Raw genomic sequence first — 25,984 nt, forward strand, 5'->3', positions numbered from 1 at the left:
TAAATTGTAGCTATCTCTGACTTAAAATGAGGTAGCTGTTAAACAGTACATATCAGCACTGCACAATATTTTAGGACAGGAAATGAAGTATTTTTTATTTATTAAAAATGAAGGGGAAAATTAGGTAGCCAGTATATAATTACCCACTTTGAAATTTGAGCAGGACGCTGGAATTAATACCCTTGTCATTTTCCATGAGATTGTTAATGACACTCAGGGGGCCTGAAACTCTGGTTCTTCTTCATGCTTGCTCATGTCGATTCCATTCTAGATGAAATATCCATGATTGGATGCTGCTATAATATGTGCTATGGGAAGCCCTAAAATAGGTTGATAGCTTAACCACCACTTAGTGTTAGGAATCCGTGACCCAAACTGAATACACTCCATAACAATCCCTAAGTCTGGATTGAGGTGTTCTTTTGTGTTGTGATTTATTTTCCCCAGGAGGACTCCTCACGGATCTGTCCCCTTATTTTCAGTGATGTCTCAGTTTTTTACCCAATTTTACAGATAGGTTGACTTGCCTGAGATCACAAAGTAAGTCAGTGGCTAAATTTAGATTAGAGCCCAGTAATTATCTCATGACTGGGTTTCTTTGCTTCACCACTGTCACTGTTTTATGGAAATTACATTTTTGCCAGAGAGACTTGTGGAATTAAAATTGTAGAGACATTTGTAAAAGAATTTTAACCTTTACATCCTGGCTAGTCACCAGATGTTTAACTCCTAACTGAGGTAGCTAACTGGTGACCTGATTTCTTGGTGTAAAGTCCCTTGTGGGAGGGAGCTCAGCTTAGCTTCTGGATGTAGTAAGATCAGGCCAAACGAGGGTTCCTGACCACTAGGAGGTGAGGCTAAGAAAGCCTCTTGGGAGGTAGTCTCTCCTGATCTGTCTGCTGGTGTCTGCTTGTCTGCTCAGTCTCACACTCCTGACATGATTTATTCTCACACCCTCTGCCAGTTCTCGATTCCTTGGGCAGGCAAGTCACACTGGAAGATGAGGCTGTGTGTGAAGAAAAACTGGCATTGAGCTAGAAGTGGCTTGATGCAGGGATGTGAGGATTGGTAGTGGGAAAGTGTAAGGCTTCCCATCTGTTAGTCGGTGTGGTGGGTGTCTCCTTTTAGTATTTCTGAGGAGGCAGTATTTCTGAGGAGGCAGTGGTTTGTTTGATTGAGGAGAGCACTAACATACTATGCCCATTTGTATGGGCATACAAATAAATAGGTAGTGGAGGAACAAACTTGAATGAGGTGAAGGAAGATGGTAATTAGAACTAGAATATTTCTCAATATAGATCCTGAATATTCCCATTTTCACTGCTCACAGGGGCAAAGATGGTGCCTTTTAACAGTTAACTTTCCCTGCTGCAGTGGACCAACAAGCATTTGAATTAGTTACTGATGTATTATTGGAACATCTGACCTTCAAAGGGATGTACCTAGTACATGGGCCAAGTCCTATATTAGTCCAGGGCACTATGACTGTTGTCGTGCTGCTTCCAATCACAAAATACTGTACGGTTCCATTGTTTTGCTGTTCAGATTAAGATGGCTTGTACTGTTAGTTAATTTGCATGTTTTTTCTTTATTTTGTTAGGAAAATGGACAGAAGAAGAAGAAAAGAGGCTAGCAGAAGTGGTACATGAGCTAACCAGTACGGAGCCAGGTGACACTGTTACACAAGGGGTATCGTGGGCTGCTGTGGCAGAACGGGTCGGAACACGCTCTGAAAAGCAATGCCGCTCCAAATGGCTTAACTATCTGAACTGGAAACAAAGTGGTGGAACTGAATGGACCAAGGAGGATGAAATAAATCTAATCTTGAGGTTTGTGCTCTCAGTTTAAAAAGTTGCATAGTTTAAAAAAAAAAAAAAAAAAAAAAAAGTGACACTATTAGAATTCCATTGGGGTCCCTTTTGCTGATTTTCCAGGCATTAAGATCTCAAGAACACTCCAAAATGGCTGCTGTGTTCACACTTCCCAGAGATTTCATATTGAACATTATTTTTTTTGTTTGTTTTTTTAGTGAATTTTAGTGCTCGTGAAAGGTGTCAGATTGAAAGCCCTGGAGACTGAAATCTTCTATTATTCCACAGAACAGGTACAGCACAGGCAGCAACCATGCCAGCTTCCCACACACTGCCCCACCAATGCGCTTCAACCCTGAACTGGAGGGTAATTCAGTCTCCATGCCCATTCAGTCCTTGGCCTCTCTGCTGAGATTGCCAACGAGGGTCAAGTGTGGTGGTGGTTTCTGTGATGTGGACAAGTGTCCACAAAGAACTAAACTGAGACCACAGTTTCATTTTATGTAGACCACCAGATGGCACTACCTTTGGTCACGACCAGCCTGTGTTAGATTTGAACTGGCAACCAAATGGTGAAAGGTTTTAATAGTCCACTAGAAACCTTCTGAGTCATCCAATTCTTCTTTTATTTTGAATACTTTTAACTCAGATTTTTCAGCCACTCAGTTTTTCATTATGATTTGATAGTTTTCTTGGATTGCGATAAAAGGGGGAGACAGACAGAGAATCCAAACATTATTTATAGAGCACTAGTCACTGCTTTATGACATATATTCAAAATGATTAACCTAAGTGATTGTAAATTACAATACAGACTGGTTATGTTTCATAGTATTTGTGTGCAAATAGTATTGATGCATTTAGTCTCCCACAGTCTGTCCATTCATTCATAGTTCATCCCTTTAGAATTGTTTCTTTAGCTAGCAGGTATAGTCTGTACAACTACTTGGTCTATGAAGAGGGCTTTTGCAGCTTATAGGCAAAAACCCTTCCCCAGCATACTGTATAAACTGCAGGGAATTCAGAGATTATGATTATTCAGACAGATTGTGGTAGAGCCCACCGTGTGCTAGGTATTTGCTAACAAATATGAAGACAATCCCTGACGTGGAGGGATTGATTTTTGAGGAAAGATTTAAATAGTTAACTATGTATAGCTTACCTAAGAGACATATAAGGGAAGACAAGTACATACTAAGGAGAGATGGGTGTTATTTAGGGTAAAAGAAGCATGTAACAAAGAATGATGGAATGAAATTAAGAGAGTGAAAGCTTAAACTGAATGTCAGGAAGTATTTCCTGTCTATGAAATGTATTAGACAGGGGAAGAGTTTCCCAAGGGAAGTGTTGAAAGTACCATTGTTTGGGAGGTTTAAAATTAATCTGGACAGAGCACTACAATAGGGATAGAAGGAAGAACAGCCCTGCATTGGCAGGGAGATGGACTCGATGACCTAATAGGTCTAATCCATCTCTAACATCTGATTCTGCTTGACCTCTGGCAGTATGGAGCCTTGGAAGCCTAAATCCATTCTCAAGCTCTGGTGTACCATTCACTGGTAAACCCACCTTGCCTCTACTACCAGTAACAAAAGCAAAAATGTGTAACATCCTTTAAAGGCCTGAAGGCAGCTTCTGACAGATACCTGTTTTCTGTAACCCTGCCAGGATAGCAGAGCTTGAAGTGTCTGATGAAAATGAAATCAATTGGGATCTATTGGCTGAAGGATGGAGCAGTGTCCGCTCACCACAGTGGCTTCGGAGTAAATGGTGGACAATTAAAAGACAGATTGCAAACCACAAAGATGTTTCATTCCCTGGTAATGTATTAGTTACACATTTTGTTCTCTTCTTTAAAGACTTCAGAAAGTCTGCTTCACAGGTACCTCAGGAATAGGTGCTGTTAAATCTAAATGGAGTTATAACCTTAAAAAAATTGTGAACTTAGTAATTATGAAAGAAGCCATATTGGCAGCCCTGGGCTGGACTCCTGATTATCAACAGAGCAGAGACAGAGCTGAAAGTGTAAGCTTCCCCACCTCTGTCTGTCTGCTAATGGCCTTCATCTCTGTGCTGCCAGGGTGGGGGGGCATGGCTTGAGTGAGAGGATAATTCAGTGTCTTTATTCGTTCAGTCCTTGCTCACTGTAAAAGCTTCCAGCAGGATTCCAGTTGTGATAGTAGTTATGTTGGTAAATGCCTATGATGATTATTATTATTTATTATTTGTATTACAGGAATGCTTAGAGGCCACAACCAAGAGTGGGGCCCCATTGTGCTTGGTGCTGTACAAACATACAGTCAGAAACAGTCCCTGCCTCAGATAGTTTACAATTTAAATAGACAAAATGAATCAACAGGTTGCAATCCTCCTTTCAGGCTACTTGCTGATCAGGGTGGGGGACCTCAACTGGTATCACTGAAGACTGAATTGAGTGTCAGAGAAGCAAAGACCTGGACCTGCAACCCTGTACATATTAGCTGCTTCCACAGCTAGCTACAGTAGGGATCACAGCGGGAATAAGAAAGGAAGATGAGTGGCTTTCTAGGAGCCAGGTACCACTTGACCTCCAGATGCAGTAGAAAGTTTACAGTGTGGGATTGGAGGCTGAATGTGGTTTCTTAGAGCTTTCCCCAATCGCAGTGATCCTTTCTGTTCTGCAATCTCTTGACTAGTCTTCCTCCATCTTCTACAAGGATGGGAGAACATTTCATTTCTCTTTGCAATGTTATGTGCAAATGATGCACTAGGAATTGTTTGATTGTAATTTTGAAAAATGCATTATTTTTTAAATAAATACTCCAAATTTGGGGTTTCTGTAGCTTGTTTATTATGTACTTATTTTTTCAAATATGCTAAAATGTGGTAGGTTCCTGAGAAATTGAGTTTGCACAGAGAGTTTAATATTTATGCAATTTTTTATGTATAAACTAAAAGCTGACTACTGTGTTGACATCTCTGTAAATGGAGCTACATAATGTTATTTCACAAATTCATGGAATCATATAAAAATGTAGGGTTGGGAGGGACTTCGAAGTCATCTAGTCCAGCCCCCAGCTCGAAGGCAGAACCAAGTAAACCTAGACCATCCCTGACAGGTGTTTGTCCAGCCTGTTCTTGAAAACCTCCAATGATGAGAATTGCACAACCTCCCTTGGAAGCCTAGTCCAGAACGTAACTATCCTTATAGTTAGAAAGGTTTCCCTAAAATCTAGCTTAAATCTCTCTTGCTGCAGATTAAGCCAGCTACCTCTTGTCCTACCTTTAGTGGTCATGGAGAACAGTTGATCACTCTCCTCCAAACAACAACCCTTTACAAATTTGAAGATTGTCAGGTCCCACCTCATTTTCTTTTTCTAAGACTATAAACATACACAGCTTTTTTTAATGTTTCTTCATGGGTCAGGTTTTCTAACCCTTTTTATTGTTTTTGTTGCTCTCCTCTGGACTCCAGTTTGTCATGATTTTTCTTAAAGTGTGGTACTCAGAACCGGACACAATACTCCAGCTGAGGCTTCAGTAGTGCTGAGTTGATTGGGACAATTACCTCCCCTGTGTTACATATGACATTCCTGTTGTTAAACGCCACAATGATAGTAGCCTTTTTGGCAACTGCATCACATTGTTGATTCATATTCAATATGGCGCTCCATTATAACTCCCAGATCCTTTTCAGCAGTACTACCACCTAGTTATTGCCCATTTTGTAGTTGTGTGCTTCATTTTTTTTTTCTTCCTAAGTCCTTATTGCCCTTGTCCTTATTGAATTTCATCTTGTTGATTTCAGACCAATTCTCCAGTTTGTCAAGGCTGTTTTGAATTCTAATCCTGTTCTCCAGGGTGTTTGCAACCCCTCCCAGCTTGATATCATCCACAGATTTTATAAGCATACTCTCTGCTCTGTTATCCAAGTCATTAATGAAGATACTGAATAGTGCTGGACCCAGAACTGACCCCTGCGCAAACCCACTAGATGTACCCTCCCAGTTTGACGGTGAACCATTGATAAACTACTCTTTCTTCTTCGAGCACTTGCTCATGTTGATTCCAGGTTAGGTGTGTGTGTGCCCACGTGCACAGCTGTCAGAGATCTTTTGCCTTTGCAGTATCCGTAGGGCTGATTCTGGTTCCCTCTGGAGCCCCGCACTTATGCCATAGTATGTGAGGTGTGGCTAGCCCTGTCCCCCTCAGTTCCTTTCCGCCAGTGATGGTTGTAGGAGCTCCTTTCTTCCTTGCGATAGCAAGAGCCTTAGCTCATCATTTCTCTATTTTGACTGTTGTATATAGTTCTAGTTAGTTTGTTAGCAAGTTAAGTAAGTTAGAATTAGTGGCCTCTAGGGATGTCCAACCAGAGGTGGGGCATGTCCTGTTCCCCGGGTTTCAAACCATTTTTCATGTAACATAAACCCTTTCCACTAAATGACCCTCACAATAGTTGCCTGAAGTGTTTAGGGGAGAGAAATGTCAGGAACAAGTGTAAAATTTGCAAAGACTTTTGACTATGATTTAAAAAGGACAGGGATATCCATCTTAAATCCTGTTGATGGAGGCGGCATTGAGACTGGCCTCCGAACCATCCAGCTCAGAATTGGTGCCAAAGCACGTTGGAAATCAGTGCACAGTGCACCACTGGCACTGAGCCCTTCTCGGCGTTGTTCCCCTTTGCTGAAAAAGCAGCAAAATAAACAGTGAGTGGACTGTGGGCGTTCCCCTGTACCGTAAAAAGATAGGAAGACGGGGGCAGGCAAAGAACTCACATCAGGCCAGTTACCTATAGACCGCTCCTCCCAGGGTTGAGAGCCCTTTGAGGGAACCACCCCCCGACTCCTGGGAGTGGAAAGGGGCCCCTCTGCCTCGTGGTGCTGTCGACTCCAAAGATATTTCAAGTGGCTAGGGACCTTATCGCCCTCCTGGTGCACCCACCCTAAGTTCTCTGGCTGGATCAACCGAGCTGGTAAAGGCTGCAGGGGGAAACTGGCATTGGGGCCGCTGGAGTGGCCAGTCAACTGGCGCTATTCCCCGGAACCTCAGCATCAGTGTACAACATCTCAGCTCCGGTCAGCTGCATCGAGAAGACAATCCCCACCCTCTCAACCCCAGTCTCCAGCCCCATGGTCACAGTCTCTGGCTCTGTCACAGGAGTTACTGGTTCCCTACCATCAGTCTAGATCTCCCCAGTACCATTCATCATCATCCAGGCACCGGTCACTGGTTTTGTGTCACTGGTTGCTGGATACCCAGCACCGCTCCCTGCACCACTCACCACCTTTTTGGCGCCTCTCCTCTCCTACTCGGCATCACTCTCCTCCTGGGCGGCGCTGCTGTCCATGTACACCAATTCCTGCCTTCGCAGCACCACTCCAAAGACTCCCATTGGTTGTCACCATCCCCGTGGCACTGCTTCTCAGCACACCATTACAGCAGGCAAGAGGAGACACCATGGGCACCACCATGGTCCCTGAGAGAAGAATCGGACTCTGAGGGGGAGCCTAGCCACCACAACCAAAAGCACAGTTCAGTGGGCGTGCCGACATTGGGGACTGGCCCGACAGCTGGATTCTGGCCCCAAGGTCAATGGCTGACACAGTGGCCATTTTGGAATCTGTGGGGGATCCCAACAGTGCTGGGACTCTTTTCCCAACAGTCATCTGCAACCCCATCTGAGAAGTGGTCCGTGGCATCGACAGCCTCAAGTGCAAGATTCGAACCTGGAGTTTGAGTCTGGTGCCAAAGCCATGGACCCAGTAGCAGAGACAGGTCCAGTGGAGGAAGAGGAGGTGCCCCTCCCTCCCCTGGCTTTATAGTTGTCATCATCACCAGATGAGGCTGTCACTGGCCCAACCTACCCAGTGCCACTGGGTGACTTCCGAGCCCACCAGGAACTCCTTAAAAGGATGACCTCCAACTTGGTCCTGAAGGCTGAGGAACTCTTGGAACCCATGGACAGCCTATTTGATATCCTGGCTGCAGCAGGACAGGCTAGCATTGCACTCCTGATTTGTGGAGGAGGGTGCTAAAGGTGGTCAGTGCCCTGTGACAGCCACCATATTCCCTGCCACCAACTTCAAAATGGACCAAAAAGAAATACTATGTTCTGGTTAAGGACTATGAGTACTTGTTCTCGCACCCACCCCCAGGATCTCTGGCGGTGGCTACTGTGAATGAAAGAAACAGGCAAGGGCAAACTAGCTCAACACCAAAAAAAATGACTCAAAGAAACTGCACTTGTTTGGAAGAAAGATCTGTTCCAAAGCCAGTCTACAAATGAGGATTTTTAACCAGCAGGCATTGCTGGGGAGATATAATTACAACATCTGGGACTCAGTTACTAAATTCAAGGACTCTCTGCCTCAGGAAATTGGGCAGGAATTTGCGTCCATTGTGGATGAGGGGAAGGCAGTAGCTAGAGCCTGTCTCCAGTTCACATTGGACACGACTGATTCAGCAGCTAGGTCAATGGCATCTGCAGTATTGATGCAGCAATGCTCCTGTATGCAGTCCTTGGGCAGTCCCAGGAAGTACAGCAATCGGTGAAGGACCTCCCTTTCGAGGGCAATGCTCTATTTTTTATGCAAATGGTCCCCAGGTTTCATGACCTGAAAGATTCTAGGGCCACCTTGCAGTGACTAGAAGCAGTCCTGTCTTCCTGGAAACAGTCTTCCCAGAAGCAGTTATGTCCTTCGCAGCCACCCCCAGTTTCTCGGGCCAGTCAAGGCAGGGGTCTATAACAGGAGACACAAAAACAAAGGGTTTAAGTGCCACCGCGCAAACCCTCTCTCCTCCATGACCCAGTCCGGGCTCTGTGTGTCATTAAGGTGGCCCATGTCAATCATTTTGAGGGTGCACTTGAGGATGGCTTGTAGTCTGGTTGTAGGATCCATTTTCCCACTTGTTCCTCAACCGCCTATTTCCCTTCTGTGCTGCATGGGCCCAGATAACATCAGACCGTTGGGTACTCAACATTATTTCAACTAGATAGACCCTGCAGTTTTCCTCAATACCCCCCTCCTATCTCACTTTCCCATCCCTCTTGAGGGACCCTTTTCACAATCAGCTTCTCATTCAGTAGATGGAAACCCTTCAGTGCGTAGGGATGGTGGAATAAGTCCTTCAAAATATGAAGGGAAAGGGGGTTCTATTCCTGATACTTCCTTTTCCAAAGGCCAAAGGAGGTGTCTGTTCTATCCTAAACCTGCGTCACCTCAACAAGTATCTCAAGAAGTTGAAGTTCTGCATGGTCTCCCGGACTTCCACCATCCCCTTTCTGGATCCAGGCGACTGATGTGCCGCTGTCGACTTAAAGGACACTTATTTTCATATTTCAATTTTCGACGGTCACAGGAGGTTCTGCCATTTTGTGGTGGGCAAATGCCATTATCAATTTACGGCACTACCATTTGGCCTTTCCTCCATCCCAAGGGTTTTCACAAAGTGCATGAGTGGTTGCTTACCTGAAGCATCAAGGGGTACATCTCTATTCTTACCTCAATGACTGGCTCATCAAGGGCTAGTCGCAAGCCCAGGTCAGCACAGCCTCAGTCTGGTACGAGCCACTTGCCAAGACCTAGGCCTGCTCATAAATGAGCAAAAATCAATTCTGTCCAGCAGATAGAATATATAGGAGAAGTCCTCCACTCTACCAAGCCAAAGCTTTTCTTCAGGATCCCTGGTTCCAAGTCATGACAGACCTCATCGCATATCTGCAAGCCTACCCCTTCATGACTCCCAGGACGTGCTTCAAGCTTCTAGGCCACATGGCAGTTTGTACATATGTGGTCCAACATGTGAGTCTCTGCCTCACATCCCTGCAGTCATGGCTGGCATTTGTCTATGCTCGGAGCAGGCACAATTTGGACATTGTGCTCCTAATTCCCCCACATGTCTGGTCGTCCCTTAACTGGTAGACAAACCCTCATTCCAAGTTGAATGGGATGCCCTTCAAAGGACTATCACCCTCGGTAACGCTGGTCTCAGATGCTTTGGATCTGAGGTGAGGGGTCCACCTCAATAATCTCTGCATGCAGGGGTGCTGATCACAAGAGGATCATTTCCTCCACATAAATGTCAGAGAGCTCAAGGCAGTACGTCTGGCTTGCCAGGCATTCCTTCCATACTTGTGTGGCAGAGTGGTTCAGATCCTAACAGACAACACCACTGTGATATTTTACATCAACAGGCAAGGCGAGGCCCATTCATCAGCCTTGTGCCAAGAAGCCCTCCGCTTGTGGGACCTTTGCATGTGGAACGACATTCATGTCATGGCCTCCCATCTCCTGGACACCAGGAATGTACTTGTAGATCTCCTCAGCAGATCTTTCTCATCTCGCCATGGGTGCCTCTACATCCAGAGGTTGCAGCCGTGATCTTCCAAAGGTGGGGAACTCCCTGAGTGGATCTGTTCACATCCAGGCTGAACAGGAAGTGCCACTGGTTCTGCTCATTCTGTGGGCTCGCCAAGGGCTTTCTATCCAACGTCTTCCTGCTCCCATGGAAAGGAGCACTGCTCTACGCCTTCCTGCCAATATCCTTGGTCTACAAAGTTTGTTTGAAAATCAAGCAGGACAAAGCGAACATAATTCTGATGGCCCCCATGTGGCTGCGACAGCACTGCTTAGGCACATTGCTGGAGCTATTGGCAAAACCCCCATCGAAGCTTCCACTTCGGGCAGACCTCCTCTCTCAGTACCACAGCCAATTGTTGCACCCAGACTTGACATCCCTTCACCTGACGATGTGGCTACTGCGGGGCTGAATGCAGAGAAGCGAGCTTGCTCGTTGCAAGTTCAGCAGATCTTCATGGGCAGCAGGAAATCTTCCACCAGAGCGACATACCTGGCCAAATGGAGGAGGTTTTCCAGTTGGGCCACGGATCGTAGCCTGTCCCCCATCCATATCTCAATTCAGGACATATTGGATTACTGTTGCACCTTAAGCAACAAGGCTTAGCGCTCTCATCTCTAAAAGTCTACTTGGTGGCCATTTTGGCTTTTCATAATCCGATCCAAGGTGAATCAGTCTTTTCCCATAACTTGGTGATCAGGTTCCTGAAAGGACTGGCCAGGCTTTACCCTCAGGTCAGAGATCCGGTACCATTCTGGGACCTGAACTTAATACTATCCAGATTTACGGTACCCCTTTTGAGCTGTTAGCTAGCATGTAGAGTTTCCAAGATCAAGGCGCTCACCTCAGAACCACTTTACACTTTTACAAGGACAAGTTCCAGCTGCATTCTCACCCAGCCTTCTTACCAAAGGTGGTGTCACAATTCCACAATAACTAGGACATATTCCTACCGGTGTTCTTCCTGAAACCGCACGACTCCAGTGAGGAACGTAGATTGCACCCCCTGGATGTTAAATGAGCCTTGGCCTTCTACATCAAGAGGACTAAGCCTTCCACAGGTCAACCAAGTTCTTTGTTACAGTAGCAGATGGGATGAAAGGTCGGGTGCTCTCCTCCCAGAGAATCCTCCCAGAGGATCTCCTCATGGGTAACTTCTTGCATTAAGTTCTGCTATGAGCAAGCAAAGGTGCCTCCACCAGTGTTCATGACAGTCCACACTGCCAGGGCACAAGCATCATTGGTAGCCTTCCTGGCGCAGGTGATAATCCAAGATACCTGCAAAGCCACTATCTGGTCTTCTGTGCATACCTTCGACTCATTATGCCATCACCCAACAGGCACAAAATTATGCCAGCTTTGGCAGAATGGTGTTGCAGGCAGCACATACATGAACTCCAAGCCTATCTCCAGGGAAACTACTTGTTAGTCACCTAACATGGAATCGACATGAGCAAGCACTTGAAGAAGAAAAAACAGTTACTAACCTTTCATAACTGTTGTTCTTCAAAATCTGTTGCTCATGTCCATTCTGTGACCCGCCCTCCGTCCACGCCATTGGAGTTGACTGCAAGAAGGAACCAAGAGGCGCAGGGACGGTGGGCCTCCTTTACCACTGCATGAGTGCAGGACTCCAGAGCCAACCCTACGAATACTGCTAAGGCAAAAAATCTCTGGCAGCTGTGCATGTGAGAGCGCACACACCTAACATGGAATGGACATGAGCAACACATCTTGAAGAATAACCATTACAAAAGGTTAGTAACGTTTTTTTGAGTATGATCTGTCAGTCAGTTGTGCATCTACCTTATAATTTCATCTGGACCACATTTCCTTACTTTGCTTATGAGAATGTCAGGTGGGATTATTTTAAATGTCTTTCTCAAATCAAGGTAGATCACATCTATCGCTTCTCCCCTATGCAGTAGGCACCCTGCCAAAGAAGGAAAATGTTGGTTTGGCATGGTTTTTTTCTTGACAAATCCATGTTGGCTATATCTTCTAACCCTGCTATCCTTTAGCATGTGCCAACATGCTTTAGTTCAAAATTATTTCTGCATTTAAACAATTAAGTTCATCCAGAAATATACCCTCCTCACCCTTCTGGAAGAACTCAGTTTTTCCCTTTGTTTGGTTACAGATTTGAAAGCATAATATCAGTAACTATCCATAATTCCTTTATAGTGTGAGTGCATACGTTTCACAATGATAATAATGACCAGTGTGTCATCAGCTTTCGTTTGAGTACTCACACAACATTTTATAGATAAATACTATGACAGCAGTGTGTTAGGTGTAGCGAGTTTGTCAGATCTGGTTGGAGTTGCTTATATAGAGTAGTGTATCACCAGGGGGTGGGTGTAACACCAGTGAGTCACAGTAGCCTACTTCCCAAGAAAGAGCTGGAGTGGAGGCTGGTCTTTTAACACATACTAGCATTAAACACCCTCTAGTTCAGAATTATGATTGTTAGAAGGATAGAAAGAGAGCAGAGAGAGATAATTTGGATGGGAGTTTGGGTTTAAACAAATACTTAGGTGGAGAGGAAGAGACAGAAACAGGGAAAGAGTGAAGGAAGAACAGCTAAAAAGTCATATGGAAAGGATAGCAAAAGTCATAGAAAGAGATGAATGAGACACAAGGAAAGCAAAAGATTGAGAACACAGAGAGGTAGGAATTACCAGACACTAACAAACCCGTGGTTCATCTAGACCACTTTCCTGTCTCTTCTGCTGATAGAGGCCAGCATCAGGTAGATCAGTCCATCCTTTGGCTTCCTTCTGTCACTAGAAGTATCAGCGATTGCACACAGATTGCTGTGCAAACAATTCTGGTAACATCTTCAGGTGACAAGTCTGCAAAGCAGACGTATAGCTCATTCTTCCAGTGTCCATCCTGCCTGTGATGGCTCCTTGAAAAAGCATCATCTTGTCAGGGGCTCAGCTGAAGGAAGCAAAGCTGAGCTTCATATGAAAGGCTGTTTGGTCTCACAGGATTCATAGTGTCCTGGTTCTGCAGCATTTCCAGCCTTCCTTGTGTGCTGGGAGTCCCTGCTCAGCGTCTCCCTCCCAATTCCTCTCTGGCCTTTAATCATCTGATAGAGTTGTCACATGGTCTTTGTGGCGATAGCTCTGGCTCTAGCCAGGCAGATCAAAAGAGCATGAGCCTCAACTGTTGTTTATGTTGCAAATGCCCAGGAAGATCCCCATTTCATATGGACCAATGCCTCACTCACAGCCACAGAAAACATCATGGGATGGGGATAGTAACTTGTTTGCAAAGGCAGCAGAGAGAGAAGCCACATGGTTAGGAATCTGTGGTCCTGTTCTGTGCTCTGGGTACTTAAGATATGCCTTAACAGGGGAGCACTGACTCCTGTCAATGTTCCAGAAAGTGCTCTTATTGGCGTGGTAAATCAGTGATGCTCTACTCAGATGGCTTGGATTACTTTCCCCACTAGCAGCACATGCTCTTGCAAACCCAAGCGGCTCTTGTCGTTACAAAGAGTCCGAAGGGTGAGATCCTCAATTTAGATCTTTCTCAGAGATCTGATGCACAGTGTGGATTCCAAATGCCCCTCTTCAACATGTCTGAGAATGACTGTTCTTTTTCTCCCTTAGTGCTAATAAAAGGTCTTAAACAGCTGCATGAGAACCAAAAAAACAACCCAGGGCACCAGCTTTCGGAGAACAAATCTGGAAGTGGGTTACCAAACACTCATTCCAATTCAGGGGTTCAGCATGTACAGATTCGAGTGGCTCACTTGGAAGAGAATGCAGGCAACTCTCCGAGCCCTATGGCAGCTTTGCAGATTCCAGTCCAGATTACTCATGTCTGTAAGTAGTAGAAATTTATAACTAATAATATAATAAAACCTTAAGGTGTCTTGTTTTAAGATGATGGAGAAATGAAAGTCTCTTTCAGAGTTTAGGTCCGAGTGCCACTCAGCTCTTGTAGTTATAGGACAGGACTGAGAGTTGGGAAACCTGGGTTCCATTTCCAGCTCTACCTCAGACTTGATGAGGGACCCTGGGCAAATCATTTGTAGATTATTATGATGAATGTGTATATTGAAATTGCAGTAGCACCTGAAGGCCCCAGTCAGGGTCCCGTTGTGTTACAAGCTGTACATGCATACATAGCCAAGCTTACAGTCTAATAATACATTCTTACAGGGTTTATACAGGTTCCTGTGATGGAAGATGCTATATGTGTTATTTATTATGACAATACACCATAATTATCATGCCCTTAGCCCCTTCTACTTTTACCCAGAAATCAATGAGTATAATGTTACTGTACGTGACCTCCCTCACACACATCTGAGACAGTGTCTGAAATTCTAGAAAACAGCTAGCACTAGATATGTTAAAGGTTATGAGCAGATTCAGAGAGGAGGTATTTGTACGTTACGCACACAGATGCAGTACAGGATTTTGCTTCTATTTCCAATAGCATTCACAGTAGGAAAAAAGGGTAATGAAAGACTGACCCTGTCTGTATTAAGGAAATTCACATACCTCAATATGTTTACTCTTACTGTGGGTGTGCCATGCTGACACTAAGCAAGGTTACACTGACTGGAGCAGTTCATGGCACTAGGGTAAGCCCTACATTGTGTACATCTGCATTTGGTATTTTCGCTAGTATGACAACTGTGCCAAGGGATGTAGTATATGTAATGCAGACAGGGCCCTAGGCAAACAGGCAGAACCAAATGGTTACTCGAGTGCAGATTCAACAGCAATTTGAAGGACAAATGAGGATAGTCAACATTTCATCTACAATTTTTTTAAATGGAAGTATATATATACAACTTGTATCAATGTGCTGGTATTCCTTTGCCCCTCCATCATTGACATGTCACTTAGGTTCTGAGATCTGATGAGGTTCAACAAGGACAAGTGCAGCGTTCTGCACTTAGGACGGAAGAATCCCATGCACTGCTACACATTAGGGATAGACTAGGTAGGCAGCAGTTCTGCAGAAAGGAGCCTGGGGGCTACAGCGGTCAGGAAGCTGGATACAAGTCAGCAGTGGGCTCTTGTTGCCAAGAAAGCTAATGGCATTTTAGGGCTGCATTAGTAGAAGCATTGTCAGCAGATCGAGGGAAGTGATTATTCCCCTTTATTCTGCACTGGTGAGGCCACATTTGGAGTATTGTGTCCAGGTTTGGGCCCACCACTACAGAAAGGATGTGGACAAATTGGAGAGAGTTCAGAGGAGAGCAACACAAATGATGATTAGGGGGCTGGAGCACATGATTTATGAGGAGAGGCTGAGGGAACTGGGCTTGTTTAGTCTGCAGAAGAGAAGAGTGAGGGGGGGATTTGATAGCAGCCTTTAACTACCTGAAAGGGGGTTCCTGGGAGGATGGAGCTAGGCTGTTTGCAATGGTTGTAGATGACAGAACTAGGAGCAATGGCCTCTAGTTGCAGTGGGGGAGGTCTAGGTTGGATATTAGGAAAAACGTTTTCACTAGGAGGGTGGTGAAGCACTGGAATGGGTTACCTAGGGAGGTGGTGGAATCTCCATCCTTAGAGGTTTTAAGGTGCAGGCTTGACAAAGCGCTGGCTGGGATGGTTTAGTTGGGGTTGGTTCTGCATTGAGCAGGGGGGTTGGGCTAGATGACATCCTGAGGTCCCTTTCAACCCTAATCTTCTATGATTGTAAATAATTCAGAGTAGGGACTGTCTTCAAATGTGTTTGTATGGTACCTAGCACATAGGGTTTGGGGTCTCTGGGCTCTACTGCACTATAAAATAATTATTGAGTATTTTAGTGTTTTGAATGCCTTTTTCAGGGGCAGCTAAAGAGTCCTTAGTTGTTTCCATCTGCAGCAGGTGAAACAGCATAAGACAAAGAAAAGGGGAAAAAAATGCATTAATTCAAGTTAGATGGTAATGTTCATATCCTAAGGGACAACCCAGCTCCCAGCTTCCAGTTAGAGAAACCAGGCGGTAGTGGAAACAATTTAAGGATGACCTACAAATGAAAAACAAAAAGGAGCTATGTCCTCCTTGCTGCCTTTGTTGTATAAAGAAAACCTCCCAAAACTCACACACACTTTAAAAAAAAAAAATTCTATCTGGGAATAGTTGGAATGTCAAGTCTGGTTTTCCTCATTGTGGTGGAGGACTTGCTGGAGGTCTCAGAGAGGTGAACTGGGAGCTTAGACATTAATTGAAGGAGTCCTGCTTTGGACTAGATGACCTCCTGAGGTCCCTTCCAACTCTAATATTCTATGATTCTATGATTCTATGATGCTCTGGTTTAAGATTCCCTTCTCTCAGATGTTCACTCAGGGCTTGTCTACACATACAAGTTATACTGCTTTAACTCTACCAGTAGAGTGAAAGTGGCATAAGCCCCCTGTCTGAATACAATGATACTGATATAAAAGTATTTATACAGTATAGCTTATTCCCACAAAAGAAGGGGAATAAATAAGCTATACACGTATAAGCACCTTTTATACTGGTATAATTGCATCCACACTAGGGGTTGTACCAGTATAACTATTTGGTAGAAATCACACCTCTAACCAAAATAGTTATATTGGTACAAAATCTGGGTGAAGACCAGGGCTCGGTTATTTTAATTAAATATTTAACAGAAACCTAGAGTTTTAAAGAGTCTGCCTAAAAATCACATTTACTTCCTGGGTACTTCTGATATTATTTGTCCTGACAGTTCTCCAGTCAGAGATTTTCAAAGTAGATAAGACCAGCATTTCCAATTTAAAAAGAAACACTGGTGGGGGGAAGAAACATCCTTTCAGACCTTATTTGTACATCATACAGAAACCAAAAAAAGAGCACAAACCCCTTTGTTTCCTTTTGCAGGTCTCCTTTAAAGCAAACATATTTCTTTTGCCATAACGGTCACACCATCAAACAAAAATGCTGAAAAATGTATGCCTCCCTGCTGATAAAGTGCATTGAAACAGAAGGTTTATAACTTCAGTTTTTCACCTTCTCCATATAGTGCAGACATGAGTCCACATTCTATGCACTAATACTCTGGAAAGTACTGATTCCAAACCAGCTGTCAGATGAAAGTGTCCATAATTCTGGAAACATAACTTGGCATAAACCATGACTCTTGCTTCTCTCCCCCAGATCAGCGATTGATAGATTTTAAAGCCCTAGGGATTCCTTGAATGAATTACTGCCTCAAGTCCAATAGCTGTGATTTAAACTAGAACATAGAGTTTAGAAAAAAGTCCAATCTTGATTTAAAAGTTTCCAGTGAAGGAGAATCTACCATAACCCTTAGTAAATTTTTCTAATGCTTAATTACCCTCACTGTTAAATTCAGATTAGAAATAAGGCAAATTTTTGTCCAGTTTCAATTTCCAGCCTTTGGATTTTATTATACTTCTTTCTACTAGATTGAAGAGCACCCTATGTCAGCAAATTTCTGTTCCCCAGGGTTGTACTTCTAGACTGTGGTCAAAGCACCCTTTCAATTTCATTTTGCTAAGCTACATATATTGAGCTCCTTGAGCCTTTTGCCACTAGGCATGTTTTCCAAACCATTTAATCATTCTCTAATCTGTTTTCTGACCCTCTCCAATTTTCCAACACCTTTCTTGAAGTGTGGACATCGGGACTGGCACAGTATCGAGTAGTGTTTGCACCAGTGCTAAATGCAGAGATAACATAAACTCCATTTGCCCTTTTGGCCACAGCATCACAATGGGAGCTTGTGCAGCTGATTATTCATCATGATCCCCAAGTCTTTATCAGACTCATTGTGGGGTAGAGTGTCCCATTCTGTAAGTATGGCCTATATTCTTTATTCCTAGATGTTTGACCTTACGTTTGGCCATACTGAAACACACATTTTTTCCTCATTGCCCAACTTACCAAGCAATCCAGATCACCCTGTATCAGTGACTTCCCTCTTCATTATTTACCACTTCCCCAATCTTTCTATCATATGCACACTTTATCAGTAATGATTTTATGTTTTCTTCCTGGTCACCGATAAAAAAGTTAGAATAAAAAAGTTAGTAGAGACAAAAACCAATCCCTGCAGTACTCCCCTTGAAACACACCTATTCAATGATGATTCTGTTTACAATTACATTTTATGACCTATCAGCTGGTCAGTTTTTAATCCACTGAATATGTGCCATGTTGATGTTGTATATTTTAATTTTTTTAATCAAAGTGTCTTGCGGTACCAAGTCATATGCCTTACAGAAGTGTAAGGGTACATTTACACTGCAGCGGGGAATGAGCCTCTCCGCTCAGTTAGACAGACTTGTGCTAGTGGGGTTCAAGTTAGTGCATTAAAATAGCAATGGGAAGTAGGGGCACCAGCGGAGGCTCAGGCTAGCCACCTGAGCTTGGACCCACCTTTCCCCTGGGGTCGGAGTTCAGGTGGCTAGACTAAGCCTTTGCGAGTGCCCCAATGTTCACACGGTTATTTTTAGCACACTAGTTCGAGCTTCACCAGCATGAATCTGTCGTCTTGGGCCTGGATGCTCACTCCCAGCTGCATTGTGGACATGGTCTAACTATATTACTGTCAACAGTACTCACCTTTATCAACCAAACTTGTAATCTCATCAAAAATATGAAGTTTGTGACAAGATCTATTTTCCATAAACCTGTGTTGCTTGGCATTAATTATATTACTCTCTTAATTTTTTAGTAATCGATGGCTGTATCAGCCATTCCATCGTTTTGCCCAGTGTCAGGCTGACAGGCCTATAATTATTCAAATCATCCTGATAACCCTTTTCAAATACTGGCTTGACATTAGCTTTTATCCAGCCCTCAGGAACTTCCCCAGTTTTCCACCATTTATGGAAAATCAAAATTAACAGTCTAGATTGCACCTCAGCCAGCTCTTTTAAACTTGTGGAAGCAAGTTATCTGGATCTGCTGATTTTAAAATGTCTAACTTGAGTAGCTGCTATTTAATATCCTCCTTACTGTTCAAATTGCTTGCAGTAACATAAGAACAGCCATACTAGGCAGATCAGTGGTCCATCTAGTATCCTGTTTTCCAAAAGTAGCCAACGCCAGGTGTTTCAGAGGGAATGAACAGAAAAGTGATCCATCCTCTGTCACCCATTCCCAGCTTCTGACAAACAGAGGCTAGGAACACTTCAGCGGATGGTTTTAACCCAGTGAAACAGTTAAGCTCCTATAGTATTAGCATTTGTACCTTCAGTAGTTGCAGCCATTACATACAATGTGATTAAATATACTTGAGTGCATCTTACGCTTCATCCATTGGTGTGCGCACACATTACAGGAGGACAGAAAGGAATGCAGATATAGGGCCAATTTTCAGCTGGTATAAATCAACACAGAATATAGCTTCATTGGCTTGTCACTGATTTACACCATCTGAGTATCTGACATAAAGTCTTATTATGGATACTTATTCCAGAATATCATGTCTTTAAAATGTCATTACAAACATAAATCATTAGATCTCTTTAATGTCATTTTGTTTTTTAATCCCTATGCAGTTAATCATACTTCTTCGAGTAGTGTCCCTGTGGGTGCTCCATGGTAGGTGTGTCTGTCTCCCTGTGCTGCTGATTGCAGATCTTTGGTAACAATGTCTGTTGGGCCTGCACATGCACTGTCTCCCCTCATGCTGTGTCATGAGGCTAGCCAGTGTGTGCAGGCTAACTGTCCTCAGTTCCTTCTCAACTTCCCCTGGCTAGAGATGGAGCATTTAGCTGTTCATTAGTGGATTGTTAACTTCCCTTTCAGGTCTTAATCTTTACTTTGCAAACCTCCTAGTTTGCTTCCTTTATCCTTTTATTTGGCCCTGCCTTTAAAAAAAAAAAAAAAAATCAAAATCAAAAGAAAAGACTTTGTTGTGCGTCAATCCTGGCAGTGCGGAAGGAAGGGGACAGACCCCCCTGGACAAGGGTATGCCTGGCTCTCTGGGTTTCAAGAAGTGTTGCACTTGCAGTGAGGCAAGCTCAGTTGCAGACAAGCACTTTCTATGCATTCAGTCAGGGCAGGGCCGCAATCAAAGCAACTGTTCCCTCTGCCAACAACTGTGACCGAGATTTCACAAAGACATAGAGCTTTGCCAGACGAACATCTTTATGGAGGTGGCTCTCCAACCACAGCCCTCAGCTGGGCGTGAGTCTTCCCCGCAACCTTCTATGTTGAAGGACAGCAGGTTGAAAAGGTGGTCAGCGGACTTCTCATAAGTTGAGAAAAAGAGCCAGGAGCCTCATTAACTGAAAGTGATCTCCATCTTGCTTGGTATCCTCAGCATCAAAGACAATCTGCTACCCAGGCCTACCCCCAGCCATCCAGCACTGTTGATAAGCCCACGGACCCTTTGGGCACAGAAGCTGCAGTATGCAAGGGCAAGAGTGGACGCTCTAAGATGCTCTCACTATGTGACGGCATCAGAACCACCAGCGACACAGGCCCTTTCGGCATCGGAAAGGTTGGCATGGGCAAGATCCCGATCACTGGCACTGCCACTGACACCGGGGCAGTCGGTACTGATGCACTCCCATCGATCCGAAGACCAGATGGTCTTAGAGGATCCTCACTTTCCGCACCTTGGAACCAGGGCTCTGGAACTGTGTCGCAGCCGTTCTAGGAACAACTGTCCTCAGCCATACCCTGCTCTGCCATTGTCGAGTGAGGGATCAGAGAGCAATCCAGATGAGGCCTCTGTGTACTCCTCCCAGACTCCATACCATTGTCAATAGGGTCCGGAAATGTATCGCCAGATGACACCGCCACCATTTGGTATGGGCACCCATGGGTGCCTTCACCAGGCCTTATGCCACTGCAATGGCCCTATTGGGGCCCCTGGGCTGTACACTGGCAACCAGCCTCGAGAGCGCTAAGTGTGGCCCAAGATCCCCCCCATATATGCTCTCTTGGCTGCAGCATTGTGAGCTTTGGTCTGAGATGTGAAGGAGCAAGAAGGGATTGCAGAGGAAGAGGCCGTACCCAAGGCCATATCCTCATCATCGCCAGATGATGCAGTCATGTCATCACCACCATCTCTGGCAGATGACTTCAGACAATTCCAGGAGCTGGCAAAACAGGTAGCTAATGCCATTCATATACCCTGGTTCGATGTACAAACTGAACAGACACAGTCTGCAAAAACCTTTGTCACTGCCCTCCAAAGTCAAGGAATGCCCCAACTGGTAGAGGAACCTGGCCAGCATTGGAAAAGGGACTCCTTTTCTTCAATTATTGCTGTCAGCACTCCTCATTACCAATGCATCCCTTGTGGGATGGGGAGCATATCTCAACGACCTAAAAGTACAAGGAAAATAGTCACGTTCGCAGATATCCTTACATCTCAATCTCCTATTGTTGAGAGTGGTCAGTAATGCCTGCACTCATTTTCTATTGCACATAACAGGGTCTAACATAAAGATCTTTATGGACAACATAGCTTGTATGTACTATATCAACCGCCAAGGGGTAGACCAGATCACCCTCCTTGTGCTCGGAAGCAATGAAGCTTTGGAAGTGGTGCCTCGTTCACAATATCACCCTATCTGCAGCTTACCTCCTAGGTGCGCAGAACGTAGTAACGGACAGTTTGAGCTGCAAATTCCCACACGACCATGAGTGGTAACTACTCCCGACAGTACTTCATGACGTGTTTGCATATTGGGAAACACCATCCATAGACCTGTTTGCCACCCACCAGAATGAAAAGTGGAAACAATACTGCTCCAAAGTGGAGATTGGCCAGCGTTCCCCATACTGGAACAATATTATTTGCACTGCCTGTTCTTCTTCTTTCCTGGGACAAGGACTTTCTCTATGCCTTTCCCCTGTTTCCCCTCCTACAGAAGGTCCTGATAAAGATAAAGCAGGACAGAGCCCATGTAATCCTTATCGGTTTCACGTGACCAAGAAAAACCTAGCACCTTTACCTGATGCAGCTTGCAATAGGCCCACCAATCTCTCTTCCAGCCACACCATATCTCTCCTCTCAGAACAGGGGATACACCATACATCCCAACCTGGGGGTCCTCCACCTCAAGGCTTGGCCTCTACATGGTTCCAACATTTAGAATCAGCATGCTGAAAAGAGGTACAAGAGGTCCTGCTCCATAGCAAAAAGCCTTCCACATGCCTCACTTACCTGCAAAAGTGGTCCAGGTTCCAGATTTGGTGCACATCTAGGCAAATATCTCCAACCTTGGCATCTCTTCTTCATATTCTGGACTATGCTCTGACTCATAAACAATCAGAGTTGTCTCTGAGCTCCCTAAAAGTCCAACTGGAAGCTATTACAGCGTTTCACCAACCTGTAGAAGGGTGTTCAGTCTAAACTAAACTAAAAGGTTCCTGAAGGGAATAACAAACCTCTTCCCACAACCTCGCCTCCCCACTCCCTCGTGGTACCTAAACCTGGTGCTGCAAGGACTGACAAGACCCCCGTTCGAACCTGTGGCCACCTGCTCATTGTTACATCTGTCCATGAAAACGGCCTTCTTAATCGCAATCACCTTGGCAAAGAGAATTGGGGAAATAGCAGTCCTAATGGCGCATCTCCCCTACATGATATTCTTCCTAGATAAGGTCACACTTAGACCTCATACAAGGTTCATTCCTAAGGTTGCTTCATCATTCCACATCTATCAGTCCATTCACCTTCCAATCTTCTATCATAAGTCTCACCAAGACAACATGGAAACTATACTCCACACGCTAGATGTCAGGAAAGCTCTGGCATTCTACCTGGATAGGACAACACCTTTCAGAAAGTTCCTTAGACTATTTATTTCCATCGCAGAAAGATGCAAGGGCTCAGCTATATCAGCCCAGAGGCTTTCCAAGTGGGTCTCAGACTGCATCAAACAGTGCTACCAGATTCATAACATGACCCCTTCAGACTCAATCTGTACTCACTCCATGAGATCGATCGATCGATCAATCGATCTCATCTGTCACCTTTCTTACAGATGTCTCCCTCTCAGAAATCTACGGAGCAGTGACATGGGTGTCAGTCAATACCTTCGCAAAAAACTATGTGATTACGGGAGACTCTGCCTCTGATGCCGTCTTTGGCGCCACAATAATATCAACAGTGACTAACCCGATTCCAAAGTCCCAGCCCTCCAAAGGGGTACTGCTCGGTAGTCACCTACAGTGAAGTACCTATGGGGACACTACTCGAAGAAGAAGTTACTCGCTCTTTGCAGTAATGATGGTTCTTCGAGATTTGCCCCCCCATGGGTTCTCCATTACCTGCCCTCCTCCCCTCTACTTTGGAGTTCATGTGGTTGACTCTGTGGTAGAGAAGATACTGAGGACGGTTAGCCCCCATGCGCTGGCTAGCCTCATGGCACAGCACGAGGGGAGACAATGCATGTGCAGGCCCAACGGACACTGCTACCAAAGTTCTCCAATCAGCAGTGCAGGGACGCAGACACACCTACAATGGAGCGCCCATAGGGACACACATCTCAAAGAAACATCATAACTGCACAGGGTGAGTAACTTCTTTCTTACCTCTATTTCCTTCTCATGTAAAATGGTTTCTTTAATGAGCATTGTGTTCTAGGTACAGACTAGACAACCTTGCCATTAGTACTGCAGTCAGCTTTCTTTCTTTCATCACTGGGAATAGCAATACCCTCCTAATGTCCTTCTGTGCTGAGACATTTTGGTTTATATGTTTTTTTCTTTTTCTCTTGCCCCCATAGCCTCAACTGATTCTTCTGCTGCTGCTGTCGACTCTGAGACAATAACACTAAATAATGGAACACTACAGACCTTTGAGATTCTCCCAGTAAGTAACACAGAACTTGCATAGCAATGTCTCACATCCTTTAAATGCAATTAAATTATTGATTTCCAAAATGGGGATGGGGGGGAGTAGTGAGAATTTAATGGTGATTCTGAAATAAACTTCTGTTACAAACTCAGGAGCAAAATGTGCATTTAGATGTAATTAGCTAGTGCTGTGAAACCATCTTATAGCGAAACAAAAATCTTTCTCATAAATGGAATTTATAATACAAGAAACTCCTGCAGGCAAAAGACCCCCTGTGCCCATACTATTAATTCCATTATTGCTAGTGCAGGATTTCTCTTTACTCCCTGCAGTTACTACAGGCAGTGACAAATGTGGCTGGGGGCTGTGGGAGGTCATATCCTCATTGAACAGCTGTAGCAAGAGTGGCCTGGCTCCTCTTCACTCCTGACTGGAAGCAAGACAAGGAAGTCAAGAATCTCTCCTTATCTTTCCCCCATGGGACACTGGCATCTTTTATCTCCTCCCCTTTTCCATTTGGTTAGCCAGGGCCCAATCCAGCTCCCATTGGGTCTTTCCATTGACTTCAATGGAGTTGGATCAGGTCCCAGCAGAGGAGGAGCAGACAAGAATTAACCTACCAGTGGGTGCAAACAGCTGTATTCCAAGTGGTTTTAGGATAGCAGAACCTGCTTTTACCAGAATGTAATTTCACTGTAAACTGTGTGAAAAGGTTCCTTCACCAATGCAGTTCAGGATTTTCACTCCAGTTTAACCATGTCTCCTTGTTAACTTTCCTATCCATTGCTGAATAGAAAAGGGAACAGAATAGAACCTTACACTACCCCATAGGAGAAAGTCCTTAGGGTAGAGGCAGTTGCCAGGACAACAGATAACTAATTCTTCACTAATTTAGAGAAACACAGGGAAGGAGTTATTTCAGTATATCTAACTAGCTCGACTTTGTGTAAGTGAGTGCAAAGAGCCTTAAACATGGTTCAGGAAATAGGGGCATCTTTGTATTGACCTCTTTTCTCTTTCTTAGTCTTTCCATCTCCAGCCCACTGGAACTCCAGGCACTTACTTACTACAGACAAGCTCAAACCAAGGCCTTCCTTTAACACTGACTACCAGTCCCACGGTGACCCTGACAGCCGCTGCCGCTCCTGCCTCCCCCGAGCAGATCATAGTCCATGCCTTATCCGTACGTATCTTGACCAGTTAGAATGCCGAAACATCTTGGGAAAAGGATGGGCTAATAATTACTGCCTGTCAGCCATTGTGGTTATAGCAGGCCCCTGGTTACCGCCTAATGCTCAGGTTACAAAGCAGTTCCCAGTACATAGACCTGACATGCTCATAACTTTCCAAAATATTCCCTTTGGAACTGAAATTTTCCATGCTCACTTTTTGTCCATATTAAAATTATTGAAGAGTGAACATTTTCCATTTAAAAAAAAAAACCTTCTTCAAACCACAGGCTTCAGAAAACGTGCTGAAGTTTGAAAATTGGCATGTGCGTAGTCTTTATTTGAGATTAGTGCTTTGGCTGAAGAGTAAACTGGTTTAAACGTGATCTCTCCCTCTAGTGGTTGGCGTCAACAAAATTAAAATCTGTTATCTACAACTTTATTTATAGGATTTTCTGGGGCCTTATGAATTAATTTATCCTCACACAACCTTTGTAAGATAGGGAAGTATTGTGCCTAGTTAGCAGAGGGGGGAAAATGACAGATATTAAAAGTCACATAGGAAATTTTGTTGCAGTTATAGAAATAGAGCTCTGATCTCCTGAATCTAGGACCATTCTTCTGTTTTAACCACTTAGCTCAAGTTGTATGAGCTCATGCTTTTGGGGCTGAAGCTATCTGGTTTGATTACCACTGATGACTTTTCTGTCTCTTTTATGACTCAGTAATGACTTAAATAATACTTAAGATGATCACTTCCCTTCTTTTGTTACAAACAGCAAGGAAGAAATGTTGTGTAGTAGCTAGATGACAGGATGGAGATTTAGGATCCCCCTGGGTTCTAGTCACCATTCTGCCACTTACTCACTTTACCTTGCTGTGCCTCTATTTATTTACTCACCTGTAAAC

General features: G+C 44.4%; 1 protein-coding gene across 4 annotated transcripts in view; it reads left to right on the top strand.

The window, feature by feature from the left end:
* DMTF1 (cyclin D binding myb like transcription factor 1) overlaps nucleotides 1-25,984 on the top strand; it is a 54,960-nt gene that overhangs the window by 23,466 nt on the left and 5,510 nt on the right. For all 4 annotated transcript variants that reach the window (XR_010922891.1, XR_010922892.1, XM_067564561.1 and 1 more), the window contains 5 exons: nucleotides 1,601-1,829; nucleotides 3,480-3,631; nucleotides 13,772-13,987; nucleotides 23,836-23,921; nucleotides 24,931-25,089. Coding sequence is in view for 2 of the 4 variants with exons in the window: in XM_067564561.1 (XP_067420662.1) it covers nucleotides 1,601-1,829; nucleotides 3,480-3,631; nucleotides 13,772-13,987; nucleotides 23,836-23,921; nucleotides 24,931-25,089 (842 nt within the window). In the remaining 2 variants the exon portion in view is untranslated. The remainder of the gene's footprint in view (nucleotides 1-1,600; nucleotides 1,830-3,479; nucleotides 3,632-13,771; nucleotides 13,988-23,835; nucleotides 23,922-24,930; nucleotides 25,090-25,984) is intronic.

The sequence above is a fragment of the Emydura macquarii genome, unplaced genomic scaffold (assembly GCF_026122565.2).
Source record: "Emydura macquarii macquarii isolate MOO-44397 ecotype Brisbane River unplaced genomic scaffold, CSIRO-AGI_Emac_v2 contig_2636, whole genome shotgun sequence".
In the NCBI taxonomy this organism is placed as follows: Eukaryota; Metazoa; Chordata; order Testudines; family Chelidae; genus Emydura; species Emydura macquarii.